This window comes from Sus scrofa, chromosome 2, assembly GCF_000003025.6.
Source record: "Sus scrofa isolate TJ Tabasco breed Duroc chromosome 2, Sscrofa11.1, whole genome shotgun sequence".
Taxonomy (NCBI): Eukaryota; Metazoa; Chordata; class Mammalia; order Artiodactyla; family Suidae; genus Sus; species Sus scrofa.
In genome coordinates this window covers 86,577,449-86,601,619 of record NC_010444.4, presented here as the reverse complement: position 1 = coordinate 86,601,619, position 24,171 = coordinate 86,577,449, and the positions used below count along the sequence as shown (strand labels likewise).

Genomic DNA, 24,171 nt, shown 5'->3' with positions numbered 1-24,171 from the left:
GATCCAAATAGCCAAATCAATCCTAAGAAAGAAAAATGGAGCTAGAGGAATCAGGCTCCCTGACTTCAGGCTATACTACAAAGCTACAGTCATCAAAACAGTATGGTACTGGCACAAAAACAGAATTATAGATCAATGGAACCAGATAGAAAGCCCAGAGATAAATCCACACTCCTATGGTCAACTAGTCTATGCAAATGAGGCAAGAATATACAATGGCGAAAAGACAGTCCCTTCAATAAGTGGTGCTGGGAATAGTGAACAGCTACATTAAGAGAATGAAATTAGAACACTAACACCACACACACACACACACACACACACACACACACCTCAAAATGGATTAAAGACATAAATGTAAGATCAGACACTATAAAACTTTTAGAGGAAAACATAGGCTGAACACTCTCTGCCATAAACCACAGCATGGTCTTTTCAGATCTACCTCATGGAGTTATGAGGATAAAAACGAATTTAAACAAATGGGACCTAATTAAACTAAAAACTTTTTGGAAAGTAAAAGAAACCCTAAATAAAATAAAAAGGGAACCCAAAGAATGGGAGAAAATATTTGCAAATGAAATGATTGACAAGGGATTAATTTCCAAAATATACGCACAACTCATTCATGCAGCTCAATATCAAAAAAATAATCCAGTCAAAAAATGAGAGATCTAAATAGACATTTCTCCAAAGAAGACATACAGGTGGCCAAAAAAGCACGTGAAAAGTACCACCTTATGCCAAGACAGAATGTCCATCATCAAAAAGTCTGCAAACAATAAATGTTAGAGAGGACGCAGAGAAAGGGAACCCTCTTACAGTGTTGGTGCGCATGTAAATTGGTACAACCACTATGGAAAACAGTATGGAGGTTCCTCAGAAAACTGAAAAATAGAACTACCATGTGATCCAGCAGTCTCACTCCTGGGCATCTATCCAGAGAAGACCAAAATTAGAAAAGTTCGTGCAGCCCAGTGTTCACTGCAGCACTGTTTACAGTAGCCAAGACACGGAAACAACCTAAATGTCCACCACCAGAGGAATGGATAAAGAAGATACGGTACCTGTATACAATGCAATATTATTCCTTCATAAAAAAGAACGAAATAATTCCATTGGCGGCAACATGGATGGACCTAGAGATTATCATACCCAGTGAAGTTAGTGAAAAATAATCACTTATATGTGGAATCTAAAAAAAGGATACTGGAGTTCCCATCATGGCCCAGCAGGTTAAGAACCTGACTAGTATCCATGAGAATGCAGGTTCAATCTCTGGTCTCACTCAGTGAGTTAAGGATTGGTGTTGGCCACAAGTTACGGTGTAGGTTGCACATGCAGCTTGGTTTTGGCATTACTGTAGCTATGGTGGAGGCCAGCAGCTGCAGTTCCTATTCAACCTCTAGCCTGGGAACTTTTGTATGCCCCAAGTTTGGCCCTAAAAAGAAAAGTAAAAGTCTTAGAATTACAGGATATTGTTGAATGTGCTTCTTTCTTAGAGCCTATCCAAACCCAGCTACGTTCACTTACTTAAGGAGTTGAGTACTCTATCAAATTTAGGAATATTGAAAGTCTTATTGCTGATCCCAATGATTTTTTATTATCCCTATTATTCTGAATACTGTTTATTATTCTAGTAAGATAATAAAAATAATAACACTGTTGCATGTTTCCCAGCATTATATTCTAAACTCAGTTGCTTACAGCATCAAATACAAGTCTTAAGTGTTTGGGAAATGGGGAATTTTGTGATTCCTGCGAAGTTAATAACACATGCCTCATCTAAAACAGGCAATAGTGGAGTTCCCATCATTGCTTAGTGGAAACGAATCTGACTAGTGTCCATGAGGACACAGGTTTGATCTCTGGCCTCTCTTAGCAGCTTAAGGATCCAGCATTGCTGTGAGCTGTGGTGTAGGTCGCAAATGCGGTTTGGATCCTGCGTTGGCAGGCAGCTACAGCTCTGATTTAACCCCTAGCCTGGAAACCTCCATATGCCACAGGTGCAGCACTAAGAAATAAAAAATAAAACAGGCAACATCCACTACTTAGTTCTATCCAGTAGGACAGATGTAGCTGCAGTATTCCCTGATGAAAAAACATCTAGGAGAAGTCAGAAATCCAGACTTAATATGTTAAATCTCCATGAAAAAGACTTTAAAGCAATGATAGTAAAGATGATTCAAGATCTTGGAAATAAACTGGAGACAAAGATTGATAAATTAGGAGAAGCATTGAACAAAAAAAATAGAAGACTTAAAGATTAAGCAAGCAGAGATGGAAAATACAATAACTGAAATAAAATATTAACTAGAGGGGAAGTTCCCGTTGTGGTGCAGTGGACACAAAACCAACTAGGAACCATGAGGTTGCAGGTTCAATCCCTGGTCTCACTCAGTGGAATATTGCTCAGGTCTGGCATTGCTGTGGCTGTGGTGTAGGCCTACAGCTACAGCTCCAATTCAACCCCTAGCATGGGAACTTCTATATGCCACGGATGCGGCCATAAACCCGTTAAATAATATAATATGATATAATATGATTTTATTTGTACTTATTCGTTCAGTAGCATTCAAAAAGCTTGCAAAAGAGAGCAATATTTATTTATTTATTTATTTTTATTTTGTCTTTTGTCCTTTTAGGGCCACACCTGCGGCATATGGAGGTTCCCAGGCTAGTGGCCTAATCAGAGCTGTAGCCGCCGACCTACATCAGAGCCACTGCAATGCCAGATCCAAGCCAAATCTGCGACCTACACCACAGCTCACAGCAATACCAGATCCTTGACCCACTGAGCGAGGCCAGGGATCAAACCCACAATCCCATGGTTCCTAGTCAGATTCATTTCCACTGCACCACAGCGGGAACTCCAGGAGAACAATGTTTAAAGAATTACAACTGTTAGGTGTCTTTTGGTATCTTTCTAATTGAATTTCATTTTATTCTAAAAAATTTAGAAAATACAGCTAAAGGAATAAATAGCAGACTTTAAAATCGTTCAGAATTGTGCCATTCAGAGATATTTACTAGCATCTATTTTTTTTGGTAAAAATTATACTTATCCATGGAAAAAACCCTTGAACTTTATTGAGAGGCATAAAATGAAAGCCTTTTTACCTCCCAGCTGACTATCTTTGTCCCACATCATTAGAGCTTTTCTCCTCAAGTAACCCAAATAGTAATTTCTCATGTGTTCTTTGTTATTTGTTGCTTTTGTATCCTTTGTTGTTTGTTTCTATTCATGGCAACATAAATATTACACCTATTTTGTACTTTGTTTATTTCACTGAGATATTTCAATATGAGAGTTTGAAGGTTACATAATATCCTATTGTAAATACTGTTAACATTTTGTTATATTTCCTTCCACCTGTGTCACTAGCACAAGAGCATGAGGAACAGGATGAGCCTTGCTTCACAACTCAAAATTCAAATCTGAAACATTCTAGTATTTTAATATTTAGTATGTGGTTTGGTGATTTAAACACAGGTTTAAGGAGTTCCCATCTTGGCACAGCAAAAACGAATCTGACTAGGAACCATGAGGTTGCAGGTTCAATCCCTGGCCTCTCTCAGTGGGTTAAGGATCCAGCATTGCCATGAGCTGTGGTGTAGGTCACAAGTATGGCTCAGATCTGGTGTTGCTGTTGCTCTGGTGTAGGCCAGCGGCAACAGCTCTGATTAGACCCCTAACCTGGGAACCTCCATATGCTGTGGGTGTGGCCCTAAAAAGACAAAAGACTAAATAAATAAATAAAATCTGACTTAAAAGTCTCCCAGGTAGTATGACAAAAGATTTCTCAGCTTTATGAACTTATTTTAAGTCTTATTAGAATATGAAAATTAAATCCTATATTGAAATACACTTAATAATATTTTTTGAAAATAATTAGATAAAAGCCATGCTCAAATAGGATTTTTAAATTCCATCCCAGTAACATAGGTCTTGAAGTAAGTCAGAAAGCCAGATGGAGGAAGCTGCTTTTAATAGGTATGGCACTGTGAAAGTTTTTTTCCTGTGCTCCTTAGATAATGTGTATGTAGGAATATTGTTTTCTTGAACTACACTTATCTTTTACATTAAAACTTTGATTAACCAGAATTAGGGGAGATTGCACTATTTTTGGTTAATCGAATTTTGGTTATATGAGAGATAATCAGCAGAGCTTCATATTGCTCTGTTCCTTTTTGTTGAAAATCTTCCTGACCTCTCTCTATCAACATCTTTTCTTGCTTTAATAATTAAATACTTGTTTGTTTCCACTACTTGTCTGTTAGACAGCCATGTCTAAATTATCTATCCCAGGCCCTCACAAGGAAGGTCAGACATGAAATTAAGCGTAGTGAATACTTGTTAAGCAATTTTTTTTGTTGAAAATAATTTGATTTTTGTTTTGAATTTGGTGTGCACTATACTGGTTTTTTTTTTTTTTCCAGGTAAGCTAAACTTTTACCATTATGTTGTTTCAGATACATATGTAAAAGTTCAGACAACATATATCAAAAAAAAGCAAGACAGGTCCCACTGTGGCTCAGTGGAAACGAATCCAACTAGGAACCATGAGGTTGCAGGTTCGATCCCTGGCCTCGCTCAGTGGGTTAATGATCTGGCATTGCCGTGAGCTGTGGTGTAGGTCACAGACACAGCTCAGATCGGGCATTGCCATGGCTGTGGTGTAGGCTGCCAGCAACAGCTCCAATTCGACCCCTCGCCTGGGAACCTCCATGTGCCGTGGGTGTGGCCCTCAAAAAGACAAAAAGACAGGGGAAAAAAAAAAAAAAAAAAAAAAAACAAGACAGTAGAAGCACCAAAATCCCCGAGTGGCCAACTATCTTGAGAAAGAAGAACAAAGCTGGAGGTATTGCCTTCCCCTACTTGCCTGCAGTAGGGTAGGCTTTGTCCTACCCTACTGCAAAGTAATCAAAACAATATGGTACTGGCCCTAAAAACAGACACATAGATCAATGAAACATAGAGTCCAGAAATAACCCCACACTCATATGGTCAATTAATCTATAACAAAGGAGATAAGAATATACATTAGGGAAAAAACAGTTTCTTCAGTAAATAATGTTGGGATAACTGGACAGCTACATGCAAAGGAATGAAATTGGACCACTTTCTTACACCATGTAGAAAAATAAACTCAAAGCGGATTAGAGATTTAAGTGCAAGACCTGAAATCATAAAACTCTTAGAAGAAAGCATAGGCAGTAACCTCTTTGACATTGGTCTTAGCCATTTTTTTTTTCTTTTTGGTTATGTCTCGTTAGAGTAGGGGGAAAAAGGCAAGAATAAGCAAATGGGACATCAAACCAAAAAGCTTTTGTGCAGTGGAAGAAACTACCAATAAAATAAAAATGTAGCCTACTGAATGAAAGAAGTATTTTTAAACAATATATCCAATAAGAAGTTGATATCCAAACTATATGAAGGTCACATACAACTCAATATAAAAAAAAAAACCTGATTAAAAAATGGGCAGAGGACCTAAATAAACATTTTTCAAAGATGACATATAGATGGCCAACAGGCACATGAAAAGATGCTCAACATCACTTATCATCAGAGAAATGCAAATAAAAAACCACAATGAGAAATCACCTCACACCTGCCAGGATGGCTGTTATCAGAAGGCAACAAATAATAAGCAAGGATGTAGAGAAAGGAAATCCTCCTGCACTGTTGGTGGGAATGTAAATTGGTGCAGACACTATGGAAAACTGTATGGAGATTCTTCAAAAAACTAAAAATAGAACTACCATATGTTAAATATGATCCAGCAGTTCCACTTTAGGGTATTCAAAGAAAATGAGAATTCTAATTTGAAAAAAATTTGTATGTTTATATATATATATATATATACATATATATATATATGATAAAGATGACATGGGGTGTGTGTGTGTGTGTCAGACACACACAACGGAATATTATCATTTAAGAAAGAAAGAAACAAAGAAACCTTGCCATATGCATGGACCTGGAAGGTGTTAATACTAATTGAAAAAGTGAAATAAGCCAGAGAAAATACCAAATGACATCACTTGTATGTGGAATCTAAAAAACAAAACAAAACAGAAGCAGATGCATAGATACAGAGAACAAACTGGTGGTTGCCAGAGGAAAGAGGATTGGGGAGACATGAAATAGGTGAAGAGGATTAAGAGATACAAACACCAGCCATAAAATAAAGTAAGTAATAGGGAATATAAGGAATATAGTCATTGATAACTGTAACAACTTTGTATGGTGACAGATAGTAGCTGGTCTTATTGTGATCATTTAATAATCTATAAAAATATCAAATCACTATATTATACCCCTGAAACAGATGTAATATTGTTAATTATAACTCAGTTTTAAGTAAATTAATGAAGCACGATAGAAATGTTAATATATAATTTGAGTGTTTTTTTACATTATAAATACAGTTATTATAATGGAATGTGTTTTTAATTAAAAATTTAAGAATTCCATGCTTTGATAGATTGACTTGCTTTAGTCAGGTGTAAAACTTAAGGGCATAGTATCATACTCACATCTCTGGCTAAAGTATTTTTCTTCCCTTCTCTTCTCCATCTAGTACATATGCTTTTTAAAATATGCTTTGTATTTACATAGTTTCTTTGTTTCTTGTAGTCTGTTGCTAGAAAGTTAATTCTCTTAAACATTTTTGGTTTATTTATAGATTGGTTAAAGAAAAAGTGATGTATGAAAAAGAAGCAAAACAACAAGAAGAAAAGATTGAAAAAATGAAAGCTGAAGATGGTGAGAATTATGCTATTAAAAAGCAGGTAAAATTATATCAAATAATAACAACTAATGTTTACAGATTACCATATTAACAATATATTAGCCCTCTGAGAAGGTCCTACTAAAGCTCCTATTAAGTACTCCATTTAAAAATAAGGAAACTTGGAGTTCCCTGGTGACCTTGCGAGTTAAGGATCTGATGCTATTGCTGTTGTGGTGTGGGTTCAGTCCCTGGCCGTGGAACTTCTGTATGGCACAGGCATGGCCAAAAAAATAAAATAAATAAAAATAAGGAAACTGAGACACAGGTTAAATAACTTTCCCATAGTCACACAGCTGCTAAGTGGCATACCCAGAATTTGAACATAGCCATTCTGGCTCTTAGAATTTGTACTCTTAACCGTTAAGCAATACTACCTCTCCAGTTTTAAGTATTAAATATAAAAATGGCCTAATCTTATGTTAAATATATTTGTATATTTAAATTGAAATTTTCCCAAAACTGATATAAAGGCCTCAAAAATTACTTACACAGAGTACATTCCAGTGGCTACTTCTGATAATCCTATGACAAATTTCAGTCTCTTTAGCATTGCATACAAGACTCTTCTTGATTTTGGCACCTACTTATCATTCCAGCTTCATCTCTTGCTAGTCCTTATCTGGACCTCATAGGTTCTGCCTTTTGGTGTCCTGAACAAGCCCTTTCTCCTTTGCTTCTGAGGTACTGCTTATGTCTGAGAGGTTCTTCCTATCCCTCCTACCTACCCTCTCCTTATTAATTCTTACTCATTCTTTAAACCTCCCCTATGCTCCATCCCAACACTGAGTTGGGTATCCCTCTTCTGTGATTTTATAACAGCTTATTTATTCCCATCGTAGCATTTATTGTATATTTATTTTTGTTGACATTTGTTTCATAATTCCTTGAGAAAATAGAGGCTGTCAAGGGAACTAATATGCCCACCAAAAAAACCTATCAGCCTACCTACCTCTGTACCCATACTACCTAGCTACCTTTCTGTTAAAGTGGATTATGCACCCTAGCCTTTGTTACAACTATCAGTGGCTTGCTATCACTTCTTTGTCCATAACTTACATAACCTCAGCAGCATTTTTCCTCCCAGTAGTGGGAGGAAAAAAATTTACGTATGAAATGTAACTTTTTGATTCATAATAATTGTGATGTTAAATTCTTTTTAAATATATCCTTCCATAAATATTTATGTCACTTTTTTACCTCTCTCGCTTTTAATGTCCTCTTTTTGTTTTTCCACATCTAGTGAGAAACATTTTAACTAGTGTATCACTTATTTCATCCAGGCCCTGGGACCCCATCAGGCTTGTTTTCCCAGTTGTGTAGCTAGTGACCTTATTTAACTTTTTACTTGGCCCTGTTCTTTTCATCACCAATAATGTATTTTGAAATAGCCCTATTGCTAGAATGAGTTGTAAGTTACGTGGAATGGGGAATGTGTTTCCTTTCTTTTTTGTCTTTTTTTTTTTTTTTTTTTTTTTTTTTTTTTTTTTTTTTTTTAGGGCTGCACCCACGGCATATAGAGGTTCCCAGGCTAGGGGTCGAATTGGAGCTGTAGCTGCTGGCCTACACCACAGGCACAGCAATGCCAGATCTGAGCTGTGTCTATGACCTACACCACAGTTCACAGCAACGCCAGATCCTTAACCCACTGAGCAAGGCCAAGGATTGAACCTACGTTCTCATGGGTACTAGTCAGATCATTTCTGCTGAGCCATGACAGGAACTCCTGTGTTTCCTTTCTAAATAAAGTTCTACAAACAAAGTCAGATTATCACAGAATCTGTCTTATTTTATTTGTGTTTTTATACTGACCATCTTTCAATAAAATCACTACTTGATAGGTGATTAATTCTTTATGGAATCCTGTGTTCTAATTGTTATTTAAAAGTAATAGCCACTTAATGGTTATATCGTTGACTACAGATATAGCAGATATATCAGGGAAAAGTTTTTGTTCAAAAGCCCTCTACACTCAGCCATTTAAAAATTCTTTTTTCTGAAGTTCCCATAGTGGCTCAGCAGTAATGAGCTTCACTAGTATACATGAGGATGCGGATTCGATCCCTGGCCTCACTGAGTGAGTTAAGGATCCATCGTTGCCATGAGCTGTGGTGTAGGTCACAGACTCCACTTAGATCCCATGTTGCTCTGGCTGTGGTGTAGGCCAGCAGCCGTAGCTCCAGTTCGACCCCTAGCCAAGGAACTTCCATGTGCCACAGGTGCGGCCCCAAAAAGCTAAAAAAATAAAAATTAAAAATTAAATAAAAAATAATAAAAATTCTTTTGTCCCAGTGGTCATAGTTTATGATTTCCTAGATTCATAGTCAGCCTCATACTTAAATTCAGGAATACCGTCCTGTATCTAATTATAGAGTAATAAATTTTTCTGTTTTCTGCTATTCTCAACTTGCAGTGTATGAAGTTGTTAGCTGCAATTTTGTTTCAGTGTCTCATAAAACCTTGTCTTTACTTTAGTCCAGCCTACATGCATTTCTAAATTTCTTTTCCTAGCTTAGCTATAGTGTGGCTAGCCATTGTTTTTTTTTTTGTTGTTTTTTTTTTTTTTTTTTATCATATACAAGGAGAGTTGCACTGCCAGAAGCACTGTTCTGTTCCTAATTGCCCACCAATTTAAGTTCAGTAATTGTTTCTTGACATTTGCCAATGCCCCTCATAACTAATGTCAAGGAAGCCAAGTGCCAGATTTTGTGGGTTCTCTACTCTTCTCCCTGTATTTCTTCCTCTTCTGAGCTAAATGCCATTCCCTGTCACTTTCACTACCTTGGCTCTTCTCTCACTCACTTCCATTTGTCTCTGGCTTTCCCAGATCTTTTGAACTAGCCCTATTTTGTAACACACATGTATGTTGCTATCTCTTAATCCCTGGCAAACTTCTTACCTGAAACTGATTGCTGAACTATTCTTTCCTGAACTAGGCTGAATTTGCCTTTTAAAAAAATAAATAGCAAGGCAGAAGTTTCAGGACCCTAAGTGGCCAAAATACCAGTGAAAGAATTATTCTGCTGTCCTTCCTTTTCTGGCTAAACAGTGTAACACAGCATTCAAATATTGACTAAATATTGATTTTAACTTTCTGCTTACAATAATCCTTTTTTCCTCCAACTTCCTCATCCCCCAATTAGGGATGGATACAAAGGATTTTGCCCTCAACCAGTGAAGGTATTCTTTTTTTTTTTTTTTTTTTTAAGCTGCTCTGGAGCAGAAATGATTGGTAATAACAACAAACATACCTCTGTTGTTTTACCTAAGGTAACTTATCTCTTATTTTCTAGAAGTAGTATTTCATGACAAACTGGTACAATTTTTAACCAAAATTTCTCACAAAAACTTTGCAGTTATTATATATAATTGCAATATTGTGAAATTTGTCTTTTGAGAAAGATGCACACACACACTTTTTTGTGATTTACTTGAAACATGTGTTAACATTCACAGTTTGATATTCTTTTTCCTAAAACTAAAGGGGAAATTTTTTATTATGGAAAATAGTAAGAGGTTTCAGTCCACAAAGAAGAATTTGACCAAGGGTCTCTCGCATGGCTGATTCTACAAGAAACATCTGATTTTTTAATATCAGTAATTAAATTATTTTTGTCTCTTGATATATATACGCAGGTTTATAAATGGTGTTTAATTTATACACTCGCTTTTTGTTTGTTTTTTTTTTTGTTTTTGTTTTTTGTTTTTTGTTTTTTGTTTTTGTTTTTGTTTGTTTTTTCATTATATTAGAGTTTTTTCATTATATTAGAGTCATAGAAAGTTGCAAAAAATGTTCAGGGTAATCTTATATACCCTTTGCCATTCCTCTTACAGCATAGCATCTTGCATGTTATATTACAGTGTCCAAACCATGAAACTGACATCCATACATCACAGAGCTTATTTATTTTTCGCTAGTTATACATGTACTCATTTGTGTGTGTGTCTAATTCTTTATAATCTATCACATGTATATCATGTGTAACTACTTCCATAATCACGATGGAGAGCTATTCCATCACCAGACTACCTTGTGCCATCTTTTTATAGCCCCTGTTCTCTACACCCCTTGAATCCTAAATAATTAACACTTTCAAGAATGTTGTATAACATGGAATGGAGTCACATGGTATCTAATAACCTTTTGAAATTGACTTTTTCTACTTCACATAATTTCTTGAGGTCCATTGAGGTCATTGAATGTATCAGTAGTAAGGATCTTACTGTTGCTGAATAGTGTTCGTGCCATGGATGTACCACAGTTTAACCCTTAGAGGATTTTTGGATTGTTTCCAGGTTTGGGCTGATAGGAAAAAAGCTGTTAGGAACATTCATGTACAATTTTTACATGAGTATAAGTTTTCATTTTTCCAGGGTAAATGCTCAAGCAATTTCTGGGTCATATTAGTACCTTTTTTTGTTTTAAAACCAAACTCTTTTCTGAGATGCTGTACCATTTTACGTTCCTACCAGTGATATTTACATGGTTCAATTTCCCCACATCCTCATGAGCATTTGGTGTTACCGCTTTTTTTTATTTTAGCATTTAGCCACATCACCTATATGATAAGTGTATAGTAACCTATGATTGTGCTTTTAATTTAGATTTCCCTAGCGGCTAATAATGTTGCACATCTTCTCATTTGCTTATTGCCCATCTGCACATCCTTTTCAGAGAAATGTCTGTTCATGTCTTCTGCCCACTTTATAATGAGATGCTTAATTTTTTTCCTTTTGAGTTTTGAGAATTTTTAATATTTTCTAGATAAATGCCCTTTGTTGGATATGAGGTTTGCAAATATTTTCTTTTAGTCTGTAATTTGTCTTTTTATGCTCCTAACACAGGCTTTTACTGAGCAACAGGTCTTAACTTTGAGAACATCTCACTTCCATCTTCATTTTGTGAATCATACTTTTGATCTCAAGCCTCTTTGCCTAGACCTAGGTCCTAAAAATCTTCTCTTTTTTCCTAAAAGTTGTGTTTTACATTCAAGATTCTGATTGATTTTGAGGTAATTTTTACGTAAGGTGTGAGGTTTAGATCAAGGTTTGTCTTTTTGCTTATGGGTGCCTAGTTGCTCCTCCAGCAGCATTTGTCGAAAAAGTTATTCGTCCTTCATTGAAACGCTTTGGTATCTTTGTCAGAAACCAGTTGGACTTATTGTGTGGGTCTATTTTGGGGTTCTTTTCTGGCCCATTAATCTGTTTCTGTCCCTTTACCAGTACCACACTGTTTCAGTTACTGTAGCTGTGTAGTGAACCTTAACATTGGGAAGAATGAGTCTTCTCACTTGCTTCTTTTCTTTTCTCTTGTTGCAGAATTCTTTTACCTATTCTAGTTTCTTTGCCTTTCCATAAAAATTCTAAAATAAGATTGTCTGTATCTATAAATGCTTTGCTAAGATTTTGATAAGAATTGCATTAAACCTATGGATCAGCTTGAGGAGAATTAACATCTTTACTATGTTGGGTCGTCCAATCAGTGAACATTGTTTCTTTTAAATCTGTGTGTCTTTTTTTTTCTTGCCTTCTTGGTCTTGGCTGGAACTTACAATGCTATGTTGAATTAGGGGCAGTGAGAGTGGACATCCTTACCTTGTTCCCTATCTTAGGAAGATAGTATTTAGTTTTTTACCATTACATAAATGTTAGCTGTTGGGCTTTTGTAGATGGTCTTTTTCAAGTTGAGGAAATTCCCCTCTGTCCATAGTTTGTTGAATGTTTTTGTTTTGAATGGATGTTGGACTTTGTTGAATGCTTTTTCTGTGTCACTTAGTAAGGGTAAGTGAGTTTTCCTCTTCTGCCTGTTAATAATTATGGATTAGTTTTCAGATACTGAACCAGCCTGGCATATCTGCTTGATGGCTTGATTGTGTTGTATAATTCTCTTAATTGCTGGATTGGACTTGCCAGGGATCAAACCCATGCAGTAACCCTAGCCACTACATTTGGATTCTTAACCTAATTCACCACAGCAGCAACTCCTGAGTTTTATCAATTCTTGTTTTATGTATTTTGAAACTCTTTTGTTTAGTGTGTACATGTTTAGGATCATTATGTTTTCTTGGGGAGTTGATCATTTTATTATGAGATATCCATGTCCATTATAATTTTTTTGCTCTTAAGTCTATTTTGTCCAATATCAATATACCCACTCCTGCTCTTTTTTTAAATGTTTGCATGATGTATTTTTTCCATCCTTTTATTTTTAACCTATTTCATTATGTTTGAAGAGAGTTTCTTGTAGACTGTATGTAGTTGGATCCAGTCTGTGATTCTCTGGGTTTTAGCTGGTGAATTTAGACCCTTCGTATTTAAGTAGCAATTGATAATGTCAGGGCTTACAGCCCAGGTTACTTTTGACACATCAGATTTTTCTTATCCATCCTTAACCACTCATCGCTAACTACAAAACACAAATCAAATGAATTTCTTTCTTTCCGTTTCTTTTTTTCTTCATGACATGGTGACTGGGTCCTAAGAGAAGGGTTTCCCAAAAATGATCATTTCAAGAGGTCCATGTGAAAGTTGCAAGGCTAAAGATCCTGCTTTAGGACTTTAGTCCCAAAATACCCCTTCACCAAATTCTATTGGTCACTCATTGCCAAACCAAATTTATTGTGGGAGGCGACCACACAAGAGTAACTAATAGAGTTACCATTTCAAGGAGAATACAAGGAGGTGAGGATCATTGGGGGCCAACTTGGACACTTATGGCTACCACCACTAATTCACATGCTAAAATTGAAATTAGAGTTATGAGCTGTAACTCAGACCCTGTCAATTGCTAATCCCTCTGGGACTCGAGTTTATCATTCATAAATTGAGGAGACTGGACTAGTTGACCACTTATGTCCCTCTGACTCTATGATTCTGTTTCTTAGAGTGTCTTTATGTCTCCCCCCCAGCTTTATTGAAGTATAGTTGACAGTTTAAAATAGTATACATTCAAGATTTGTAGCATGATGATTTGATATACACTGTGAAATATCACTACAGTCAAGTTGCTAACATATCCATCACCATATTTAGTTAGCACTTTCTTTCATCGATAGATTTCTTGACATGTTTATTGTCACATTACCATTTTACCACTATGTAGAAGGAAAGACTTAACCATTGTTCTAGTTATCACCGAAGTACTCTAGAGCTCAATTTGACAAACTAATGCAGTTACCATTGGTTCCAAAAGCAGCCAGTAGCCAATATTAGAGTGTCTATAGATTATTTCAGGTATAGCCAGCCCTGGGTGAATGATCTGGACCACTAAAGAACCTAGAAACCTTATCCTGGTTGAAAATAGCAAAAGAACTTGCCATTTGCTAGATTATTCCAGACTCTTCTTTCTGAAAAAAATGAAGATCTGCCAACAGGGCTTTTCCTTTCCAATTTATATAGGTTTGTTTATTAAAAAATTGGTCCGATTTTAGCTTATTGGTTTATTCATTGTTATAATCTGAGCGCTGCTAAGCCTCCCCCAACATCTATTTTACCTGAATAACTTTCCCCCCCAAAAAAAATCATAGCTTGTTTTAAAAAGAGTAAGATATTAGTAGGACTTCATCCTACTTAAGAGAATGGACACATTCTCCTAAGCTTCCTTGTACCTCCAGCTCTGTGCCAAGATCCTGACTTAACCTCAGTCTTGTCATACTCAGCACTAACATAAACTGACAGTCTATCCAGGTATTTTAAACAGAGATACCATTCATTGGAGAGAGTCCCACCCAAGGGGAACACTATGAATGAAAATACTCTTAGTTTACTTATTTATTTTGAGGGGTGTCTTTACTATATAGTCATGTTATATACTGTCTTTTAAAGTTATTCTTGGCAGTTGTAATTCATTGTAGGAAGAGAAAGTATATGATTTATGGCCTTGATAAAGTTGTGGTTCATAGATTCCTAATCATAGTTTTCACTCTACTGTATACCTTTGGTTCCCTGTGGCATCGTCTTCTTGAAGCAGTGTAAAGTGCTAATTTTCATGTTTATTTTCCTATACGGATTGGAGGGTGAGACCTTCTCTTTTTTTCACAGAGTAAGCTCATTATATGAATTGGGGCTGGTGTATGGGAGAGACTGAGCTTTGGCCGTACTCAAGTCAGAGCCCTGTTTTGATAGACTTATTGAGGAGTTTTGTTCTATAGTAGTAGACAGAATAATGAAGAATAGAAATTATTTTGGATAGCATTTTTTTAAGTTCATTTTAGTGACAACACTGAAGCTTTCCAGGCAAACTTTACAAGTATTTTGGCTTATCATGTGTTTGACCCAGTTCTTTATATTCATTTCATCCTGTTTAATTCCTATAAGCTATTCTCAAGGAAAGTCCATAGGAGAGGAAATACGAATTGCTTATCCAACGAAATGTCCTCATCAGTGATTTTTCACATGTATTGAAACACAAAAATGATTTAGTGGCAAATCATTTAATTATTTAGGCATAGAATGATTAGCTATGAAATAAAGTCATGATCCTGTGTTTGAAATTTTCAACATGTGCCTTATTGGTAAAAGAATTACAAGTTCAGCAATAGATTCTCACCTGAGAAAAGAGAGGTAGATAGATAGCATCCTTGCATATTATAATTATGATTTTTATTTACATTGTGAGCTATGACAAAACTATTGGGCAAAGGAAGAAGGTAGTGAGATTAAAGTTTCTATTAAAATATAGTATGATTACCATTAAATTATCTTTATTTTATGTGAAGTGATAAAGTGTCTCAGTTCTAGTTCAGATTTAATACCTATTTAACCAAAGATATTTGACCAACCATTTTTTGAAAGAAATGTTTAAACGGTCTGTGTTTCTTTCTGGGAATAGTTTAAGGAAATAAAGCTTCTTTCTTCCTTAGGAAAAAGATTTCTTTGAGATCCAACATCTGATCTGATCTGCTCTTTACCCTCTTATTGATTGGGTTTCTCAGCCAACTATTTGATTTTTTTCTTTTTTTATAACTTAATATGTTACAATACAGCTTCAAATGATGGATTTTTAAGTCTAGAAATATCCTCCAAAATAAAGATTCCTGTGTTTAATTCTACACTGTCTATCTTCGGGAGAAATAGACAGAAGTTCAGATTCAGAGGGGTGCCAGGTTGGTAATTTGGATCAAACTGCATGGGGAGAATAATCTCTCTCCTAAAATGAAGCACAAGGATAAGTAATAACTTTTTATGCATGATAAGCATCAAAAATATGAACCTGCTGGTCTCTGTTTTTCATTTTTCTTTACCTCTGTCTTTCAGTGAGAACCTCCTGCAGTGTGCACACGATGTGATCAATAACTCAATAACTTTTTTCATGCAGTAATTATCTCCATGTGATATTATCTGAACACTGTTTTTCTTTATTACTCAAAAGATGCAGGAGATATTTATATAACCAGCTGATCCCATTTTGGATAAAGGTGCTTTGTGACAGCAGGAGAAACAGTTTATTTTAATAGCCTTTTTAAATAAATGCTCTATGAAAAGCTTTTCCAGTTAATTTTCACTTAGCATGAGAAGGTGATTACCAAAAAGGTTCAGATCTAAAACTTGTACTTTGCATATTTTATAGAATGATAGTCATTCTTTCTAACTTCTAATAAATACAATTAAAATTAAAATATTGAGCCATTTAACATAACCATAATATTTTCTCTGATTCCTCTAAATCATTTTCTGTATTTTCAGAGGTATAGACTAAACGCATAAGTTATACCATCTCTGCATGTCTCACAAAGATTCTCCTTATAGGCAGAGATCCTGCAAGAGTCCCGGATGATGATCCCAGATTGCCAGCGCAGGTTGGAAGCTGCATATACCGATCTTCTGCAGTTACTAGTAAGTGATACTTACCTGTCTTATGTTTCAGATTTTTTTCAATCTAATACATGGAAGCCCAGAATTTTAAATACTTAACACTGAAAACTAGTTGGTGACATATTTTGTGTACTTGCTTAGTGTACCAGTTTATTTTTAAATAATTATTGGAATTTAGATGGTATTTTAAGTTATGCCTTCAGTAAAAATACTGTGTCTAGCATTTTAGTTTATTTATTTAAACTTAGTTAATTAAATATATTTGTGTTATCATGATAGGTATTCATAGTACTATATTGTCCAGCAGTGTCTTGAATTAGTTGGTTTTTGTACATAAAGATTTTTTTTGTCACATTAAAGGTGAGTAGTCTGTTTGCAATTTTAAAAGATCCAAATGTTTCAAATGATTTGGGGCCCTTTTAAAAAGGTTTTGGAGTTATTTCTAAATCAAACCTAAAGTGATTTGAGACAGGAAAAATAACCCTGTAATATATAGGCAATCCTCTCCTATCAACTTGGAGCTGGAGAACACTGTTGTCATACTTGCTGGTATAAATGTCTTGTGATACAGTGGCAGCATCGTTTTCAAAAGGAGCTTAAAAAAATGAAAAGTTGGAGTTCCCGTCGTGGCGCAGTGGTTAACAAATCCGACTAAGAACCATGAGGTTGCAGGTTCAATCCTTGCCCTTGCTCAGTGGGTTAACGATCCGGCGTTGCCGTGAGCTGTGGTGTAGGTCGCAGACGCGCGTTGCTGTGGCTCTGGTGTAGGCTGGTGGCTACAGCTCCGATTCGACCCCTAGCCTGGGAACCTCCATATGCCACGGGAGCGGCCCAAGAAATGGCAAAAAGACAAAAAAAAAAAAAGTTGTCTTATTTCTTATTGAGTAAAGAGAAAGGCACAATACTATGTACAAGCCAACTGTTATTGCTGCTTGATGATAATTTGATGAATTCTAATATTTACTGCTCTCATTTTATATTTCTCCTTCTTAAGTTAATACTGATTACTAGCTACATAGCTGTCTCCTGGTTCAAAGTTGTTCCCTATAAAGCAAAAATAGTGTGAGGCTTTTTCAGAATGATCATGTGAAAAGGAATGAGATCTGTTTTCTCACCAGCATAATAATATTAGGACTAGGAGTTCCTGTGGTGGCGCAGTGGTTAACGAATCTGACTGGGAACCATGAGGTTGCAGGTTCGATCCCTGCCCTTGCTCATTGGGTTAACAATCCGGCGTTGCCGTGAGCTGTGATGTAGGTCAAAGACGCGGCTCGGATTCTGTGCTGCTGTGGCTCTGGTGTAGGCCAGCGGCTATAGCTGCGATTCGACCCCTAGCCTGGGAACCTCCATATGCTGCAGGAGCGGCCCAAGAAATGGCAAAAAGACAAAAAAAAAAAAAAAAAAAAAAAAAAAAGAAAAGAAAAGAAAAATTAGGACTAAATCTGTAGGAAAAAGAGAAATACTCACATTTTACTTTACTTTTGACACAGAACTCATATTTAGGAACCTTGTAAAGGCACAATAACTCTCTTTAAAGCCAAAAATAAAGCTGTGGATTTAAAATAAAAGATACATGAAAGCAGGAGATAATTACTCTATTAAAATATTACCCCAAACAGAAGCATCATTTGTATTTCCTGCCAATTTAAATGCTTTTTCCTCTCATGAATCTAGTAGCTGAGAAAGTAATAGAAATTGCTTGATTTCTAATCCTGTCTTTGGATGATATATTCATGTGTGAGGATATATTCAGCAATATCTTTACCCTCAAAGAGTTTATATTTCTTGACAGAGAACAAAGACATGTTTAGATGTAATATAGAGTTTTAAGAAGTTCTTACCTATAGTCTGAATTAAGCAAATCATCTTTTTTGCTGTAAATTTTCATATTAAATACATACACACTTTATTTCCACTGCTCTGTAACTGTTTATCGCCATCTTTTGACTTGGCATGAGTTGCTGACAATAGCTTTATATATTTATTAAGAATTAAAACCTGTGGAGTTCCCATCATATCTCCGCAGTTAATGAATCTGACTAGCATCCATGAGGATGCAGGTTCGACCCCTGGACTTGCTCAGTGGATTAAGGATCCTGCATTGCCATGAGTCGTGGTGTAGGTCGCAACTCGCTCAGATCCTGCATTGGTGTGGCTGTGGCATAGGCCAGCAGCTATAGCTCTGATTCAACCTCTCGCCTGGGAATCTCCATACCCCACGGCGTATGGAGCAAAAAAAAAAAAAAAGAAGCAAAAAAAAAAAAAAGAGAGAGAGAGAGAATTAAAATTTGCTGTGCACAGTAACTTAGATGATTTATAGTAACTTAGATGATTTATATCATTTATCTGTTACCATTACAATATTTAGTAAAAGTTTTCTGTATGAAATATGAAGGAAAAACTCAATCTTTAAATATTAGAAAATGAAAGCTGTTAGTAGTTTGTTTCCTTGTAGTAGGGTATATAATATTCATTAACAAGCAGACAGTTTACCTTTCCAGATTCAAAGGTAACTCTTTGTGCTTAATTCTGTGACATTAATAGTCATCTTTGTTATTGTGAGTGGTTGAAGGATTATTTTTGGAGGATTATTTTTGGTGTGATTATTTTTTCAGACCAAAAAAAATAATCCTCCAATCACTCAAGACAAACTACTAACAACTTCCATTTTCTGATATTTAAAGATTTTCTCCTTGATGCTTTATACAAAAAACTTTTTATAATATGTAACATGTTAGTAAATATTTTTTTACTTTTAGTGCACTATTAATAATCCCATTGTACAGTGATGTGTTGACAAAACGAGAATATAGTTTTTAAAAAATTTTTCTGAGGCTTTCATTTAATTACTTAAATTACTTACTGCCAATAGCTTTAAATGACCATGTTTTTCACTTACTGTATGAGAACACAAAGCCAAACCTCTTCTTTTTTCCCCTACTTGTAATGCAAGATCAAAATTGTTCTTCAGACCTCTGTGGAATTCTACTATAGATGACGCCTGAGATCCTTTTAGAGCCGCCTATTAATTTTTGAGCTGCTTACATTGATAGGTTGTAATACCTGAGTAAATAACAAAGTAATGAAATTCGAGAATGATAAACAAATTTTTATTTTATTTCATTTCAGGAGAGTGAAAAAGACTTGGAAGAAGCTGAGGAATATAAGGAGGCACGTTTAGTACTGGATTCAGTGAAGTTAGAAGCCTAAAGTTTTTCTGTATAGAGTGTTTTTTGCATTAAATCCTGGGATCCATTCCACAATTCATTATTTTTGACCACTGCTATGTGTTCGAGTAGTATGAAAATGCGATTCTTTTTATGCAGTGCATATATTTTTCTTTGCCTAATTTAATGTGTCAAATAAATGAGTTCATCTAATAAAATTGCTTCTTTCATACTTTACAGAGTATTTTAATTAACCTTTTCTCATTAAATAATAGCTTTTTTTTTTTTTTTTGCCCTTGACATTGCAGCAGCTCGATGTGAGATCTTAATTCCCAGGCCAGGAATTGAACCCAGGCCATAGCTGTGAAAGCACTGAGTCCTAACCACTAGACCACCAGGGAACTCCCATATCATAGCCTTTTTTTTTTTTTTTAATTTTTTTTATTTTTTAGGGCCACATCTGCAGCATAGGGGTTCCCAGGCTAGAGGTCAAATTGGAGCTGTAGTCGCTGGCCTACACCACAACCACAGCAACAAGGGATCCAAGCCATGTTTGCAACCTACACCACAGTTCGCTGCAACACCAGATCCTTATTAACCCACTGAGTGGAGGCCGGGGATCGAACCTGCAGCCTCATGGATTCCAGTTAGATTAGTTTCCACTGAGCCAGGACGGGAACTCCTAATAGCCATTTTGACAGGGAATTAAAATCTTTTAGGTTCTATTTAAAGTCCAGATATTTCACTGATTAAGCTTGGATTAAGTTTAATATATGATACTTTTTTTTAAGATGAAAATACAAATTTTAAGCAATTTATTCCAAATAGACTTCAACTCCCAGAAAAGAAAAGTAAGAACCTCTCTGTAAATATAGTCTTACTTATTTATTCCTTTACAATGAAATTCTAATATTTCCATTACTATGAACTAATGGGAAACATTTAAATCTTTTTCCAGAAAGACGAATTTATACAGAAAACAAAACACAAGCCATGTATAGATCTTCCAGAATAAGGTTCTTATGAACAATAGAGAATAGAATTGTGTCTTAAAGGAATAATGCCTGTTGTCAGTGTTGTGCTACGAAATGTTTAATAACTTTTCAAAATGGAAAGGAACCTCTGATTTGTAGCTTTTGCTGATTTCTATAGTGTGAATACTCCCACTGTGACCGATTTTAAGCTACTAACATGATATCACTGCACACACAGTTGGGAAAATACAAGCCAGCTACAGCATGCACTGGCCATAGCCAAACCAGGATTATCTTGATTGAGTAGAAGAGGGTATTGTTTCATCACAAAGCTTTTCCCCAGTACTATTGTAAATCCATTACTTAATCATTTGAGTTTATTTTCCAAAAATACATGACAACTCATTTAGTTTTCTTGTGTTTCTAGAAAATGTGTATGAGCATTACATTACCAACTTAAGCCAGGATGTAATGAACCAAAGTAGCAATAAGAACATTTAAACTTTAAAATTCATAATTGAAAAAATAAGAAAACTGGAATTTTAAAGTTTGGAAGTTGCAAATGCTCACTAGAAACTATAACATTTATTGAATCTATCAGAAAGATCAGAGGAGAGAAAAATAATACTATTCTTTCCTAATGTTATTTCTAAAGACTACTCTGTTTTAAAGCACAGAGGGTAACATTTATAAAATAAAACTTTTACACATTCAGAAAATTACTTTATCAGAGAATAACATATATCTGAAATATTTCTAAATTGAAATACCATTTTAAAACATATTTCATGCCATTTTTAAAGTATTTGAGGTGGGAAAGGAATAGTGAGGAAATAAAAATTATAATTACAATGTAAAATTTTATACTAAGGTTCAGTATTAGAGATTTGGGTACCAGGAGAATTGAATTTAAGATTATTTTTGTGGTTGGTATTATGCACTAGAATAAGTGGGCTCTTTTTGGTTTGGGGATTGTCTTTTTGTTTTTTCACATATTTAGTTTTTAAATAAAGTATTTTACTATTTTTAATGTAAAATATCTCACTTCATCCTTCTGCCAGATACATAAATATCATATATATATTCACAGTGAGTGATTTCCTTATCAGTTAAAGCTTGAAGAGAGCATATTTCCCTCCTGAGAAAGGAAATACGGAAGGGTAAGTTTTTCAGCAGTGACCCACATCTTGGTTACTGAAAAAATTATTTTCTTGCCACAGAGCCTAAGAAAGAAGAAATCAACAACAAGGTAGATGAAAAGAAATATATCTTTAGAGATTTCCTGTTGCAACCACTGTAGATTTTAAATTAGCTCTCTCCAGGTATTGATGAAAAGCAGCAAGAAGCTTAACATTCTGTGAAGGCTGAGAATTTTCGACGCATTCCACTTACGTTTTTGTGGCCAAGAGGCACATTAAGAAAAGTTATAATCGATTTAGCATTAACTTGTTTTTAAACTTTTGCTTAAAACATTACATTTGTGTAACAGGAAGGAGAAATTCCCTAAAGTGATGTTTCCCTTTTTCTCCCTGCACCAGCACCTTACCCCCTAGTCAACACACAGTAGTTGCTCAACAAATATTTGCAGAAAAAATTAAAAGCAAGAACATGTCTAACCTCTAGAGTGAGAGAAAGAATGCTATGAAGGATTCCATCTCATCACAAAAAAAAAAAAAAAACACTACAATGCTTTTCAAACTATTTTGGCCACAAAGCATTACAAGAAACACATTTTCTGTTGTGACCCATTACATATATATATATGGGGTCTATATATACATAAATCAATAAATATCCTTAATATGTACAATTCCTCATATGTTTTCTATTCCGTTTCATCATTTTAATACTGATCATGACCACCTGCTATTGGGTTGTAAAAAACACTACCCTAGTGCAATAATATAATATGAAATTTCTCTTTTCATATATATTAACATTTTCCATAAATAGATTATATATATTTTTTTAGTATATGTAAACTTTTACATATATCTATAAGCTTAGTTTTCAAAGCAGCTGTCTCAGTGAACATGTGCAAATTTATACACATTGCAGGCATAAATTGTCATGGTAATGTGTAATCATTTGTTAGGTGCCCTTAGTCCTTGCACAGACCAGCAAATGACGTCCAAAGAGTAGATAGGTAAAATAAAGTGGCAGAATCAAGTGGTAAACCTTATTTTTTCATGGTTTTTTTTTATTTTTTAAATTTTTTTAAGATTTTAATTTTTTCCATTATAGTTGATTTGCAGTGCTCTTCAGTTTCTGCTGTACAGCAAAGTGACCCAGTACATCTATATATATGTGTGTGTGTATATATATATATATACACATTCTTTTTCTCACATTACCCTCTATCATGTTCCATCACAATTTAGATATAATTCACTGTGATATACAACAGGATCTCATTGCTTATCCATTCCAAGTGCAGTAGCTTGCATCTACTAACACTAAACTTCCAATCCATCCCACTCCCTCCTCCTCTGTAATCACAAGTCTGTTCTCCAAGTCCCTGAGTTTGTTTCTCTTCTGTGGAAAGGTTCATTTGTGCTCTATATTAGATTCCAGATGTAAGTGACATAATATGATATTTGTCTTTCTCTTTCTGACTTAGCATGAGAGTCTCTGTTCCATCCATATTGCTGCAAATGGCATTATTTGGTTCTTTTTTATGGCTGAGTAGTAGTCCATTGTGTATATATACCACATCTCCTTAATCCATTCATCTGTTGATGGGTGTTTAGGTTGTTTCCATATCTTGGCTATTGTGGATAGTGCTGCAGTGAACATAGGGGTCCATGTATGTTTTTTAATGAAAGTCTTGTCCAGATAGATACCCAGGAGTGGGACTGCTGGATCATATGTTAGTTCTATATTTAGTTTTCTGAGGTACCTCCATACTGTTTTCCATACATTCCTGCCAACAGTGATGGAGGGTACTCTTTTCTCCACACTTTTTCCAGCATTTGTTATTTGTCGACTTGATGGCTATTCTGATTTGCGTGAGGTGGTAGGTACCTCATTGTAGTTTTGCTTTGCATTTCTCTAATAATTAGTGATGTTGAGCATTTTTTCATGTGCCTGTTGTCCATCTGTATGTCTTCTCCAGAGAAATTCACTTCAGGTTTTCTGCCCATTTTTCAATTGGCTTGTTTGTTTGTTTTTGTTGTTGAGTCGTATGAGTTGCTTTTTGTATTTGGGGCATTAAGACCTTGTCAGTTTGCATTGTTGAAACTATTTTCTCCCATTCCATAGGTTGTCTTTTTTTTTTTTTTATGGTTTCCTTTGCTCTGCAAAAGCTTGTAAGTTTGATTCAGTCCCATTGGTTTATTTTTGTTTTTATTTCTGTTGCCATAGGAGGCTGACCTAAGAAAACATTTGTACAGTTGATGTCAGAGAATGTTTTGCTTG

General features: G+C 35.3%; 1 protein-coding gene across 1 annotated transcript in view; it reads left to right on the top strand.

The window, feature by feature from the left end:
* The window catches only part of TBCA (tubulin folding cofactor A), an 83,392-nt gene extending 63,375 nt beyond the window's left edge, over window positions 1-20,017 (top strand). The window contains exons 2-4 of the mRNA XM_021084475.1: window positions 6,696-6,801; window positions 16,548-16,634; window positions 19,743-20,017. Coding sequence (XP_020940134.1) covers window positions 6,696-6,801; window positions 16,548-16,634; window positions 19,743-19,823 — 274 coding nt within the window. The 3' untranslated portion in view covers window positions 19,824-20,017. The remainder of the gene's footprint in view (window positions 1-6,695; window positions 6,802-16,547; window positions 16,635-19,742) is intronic.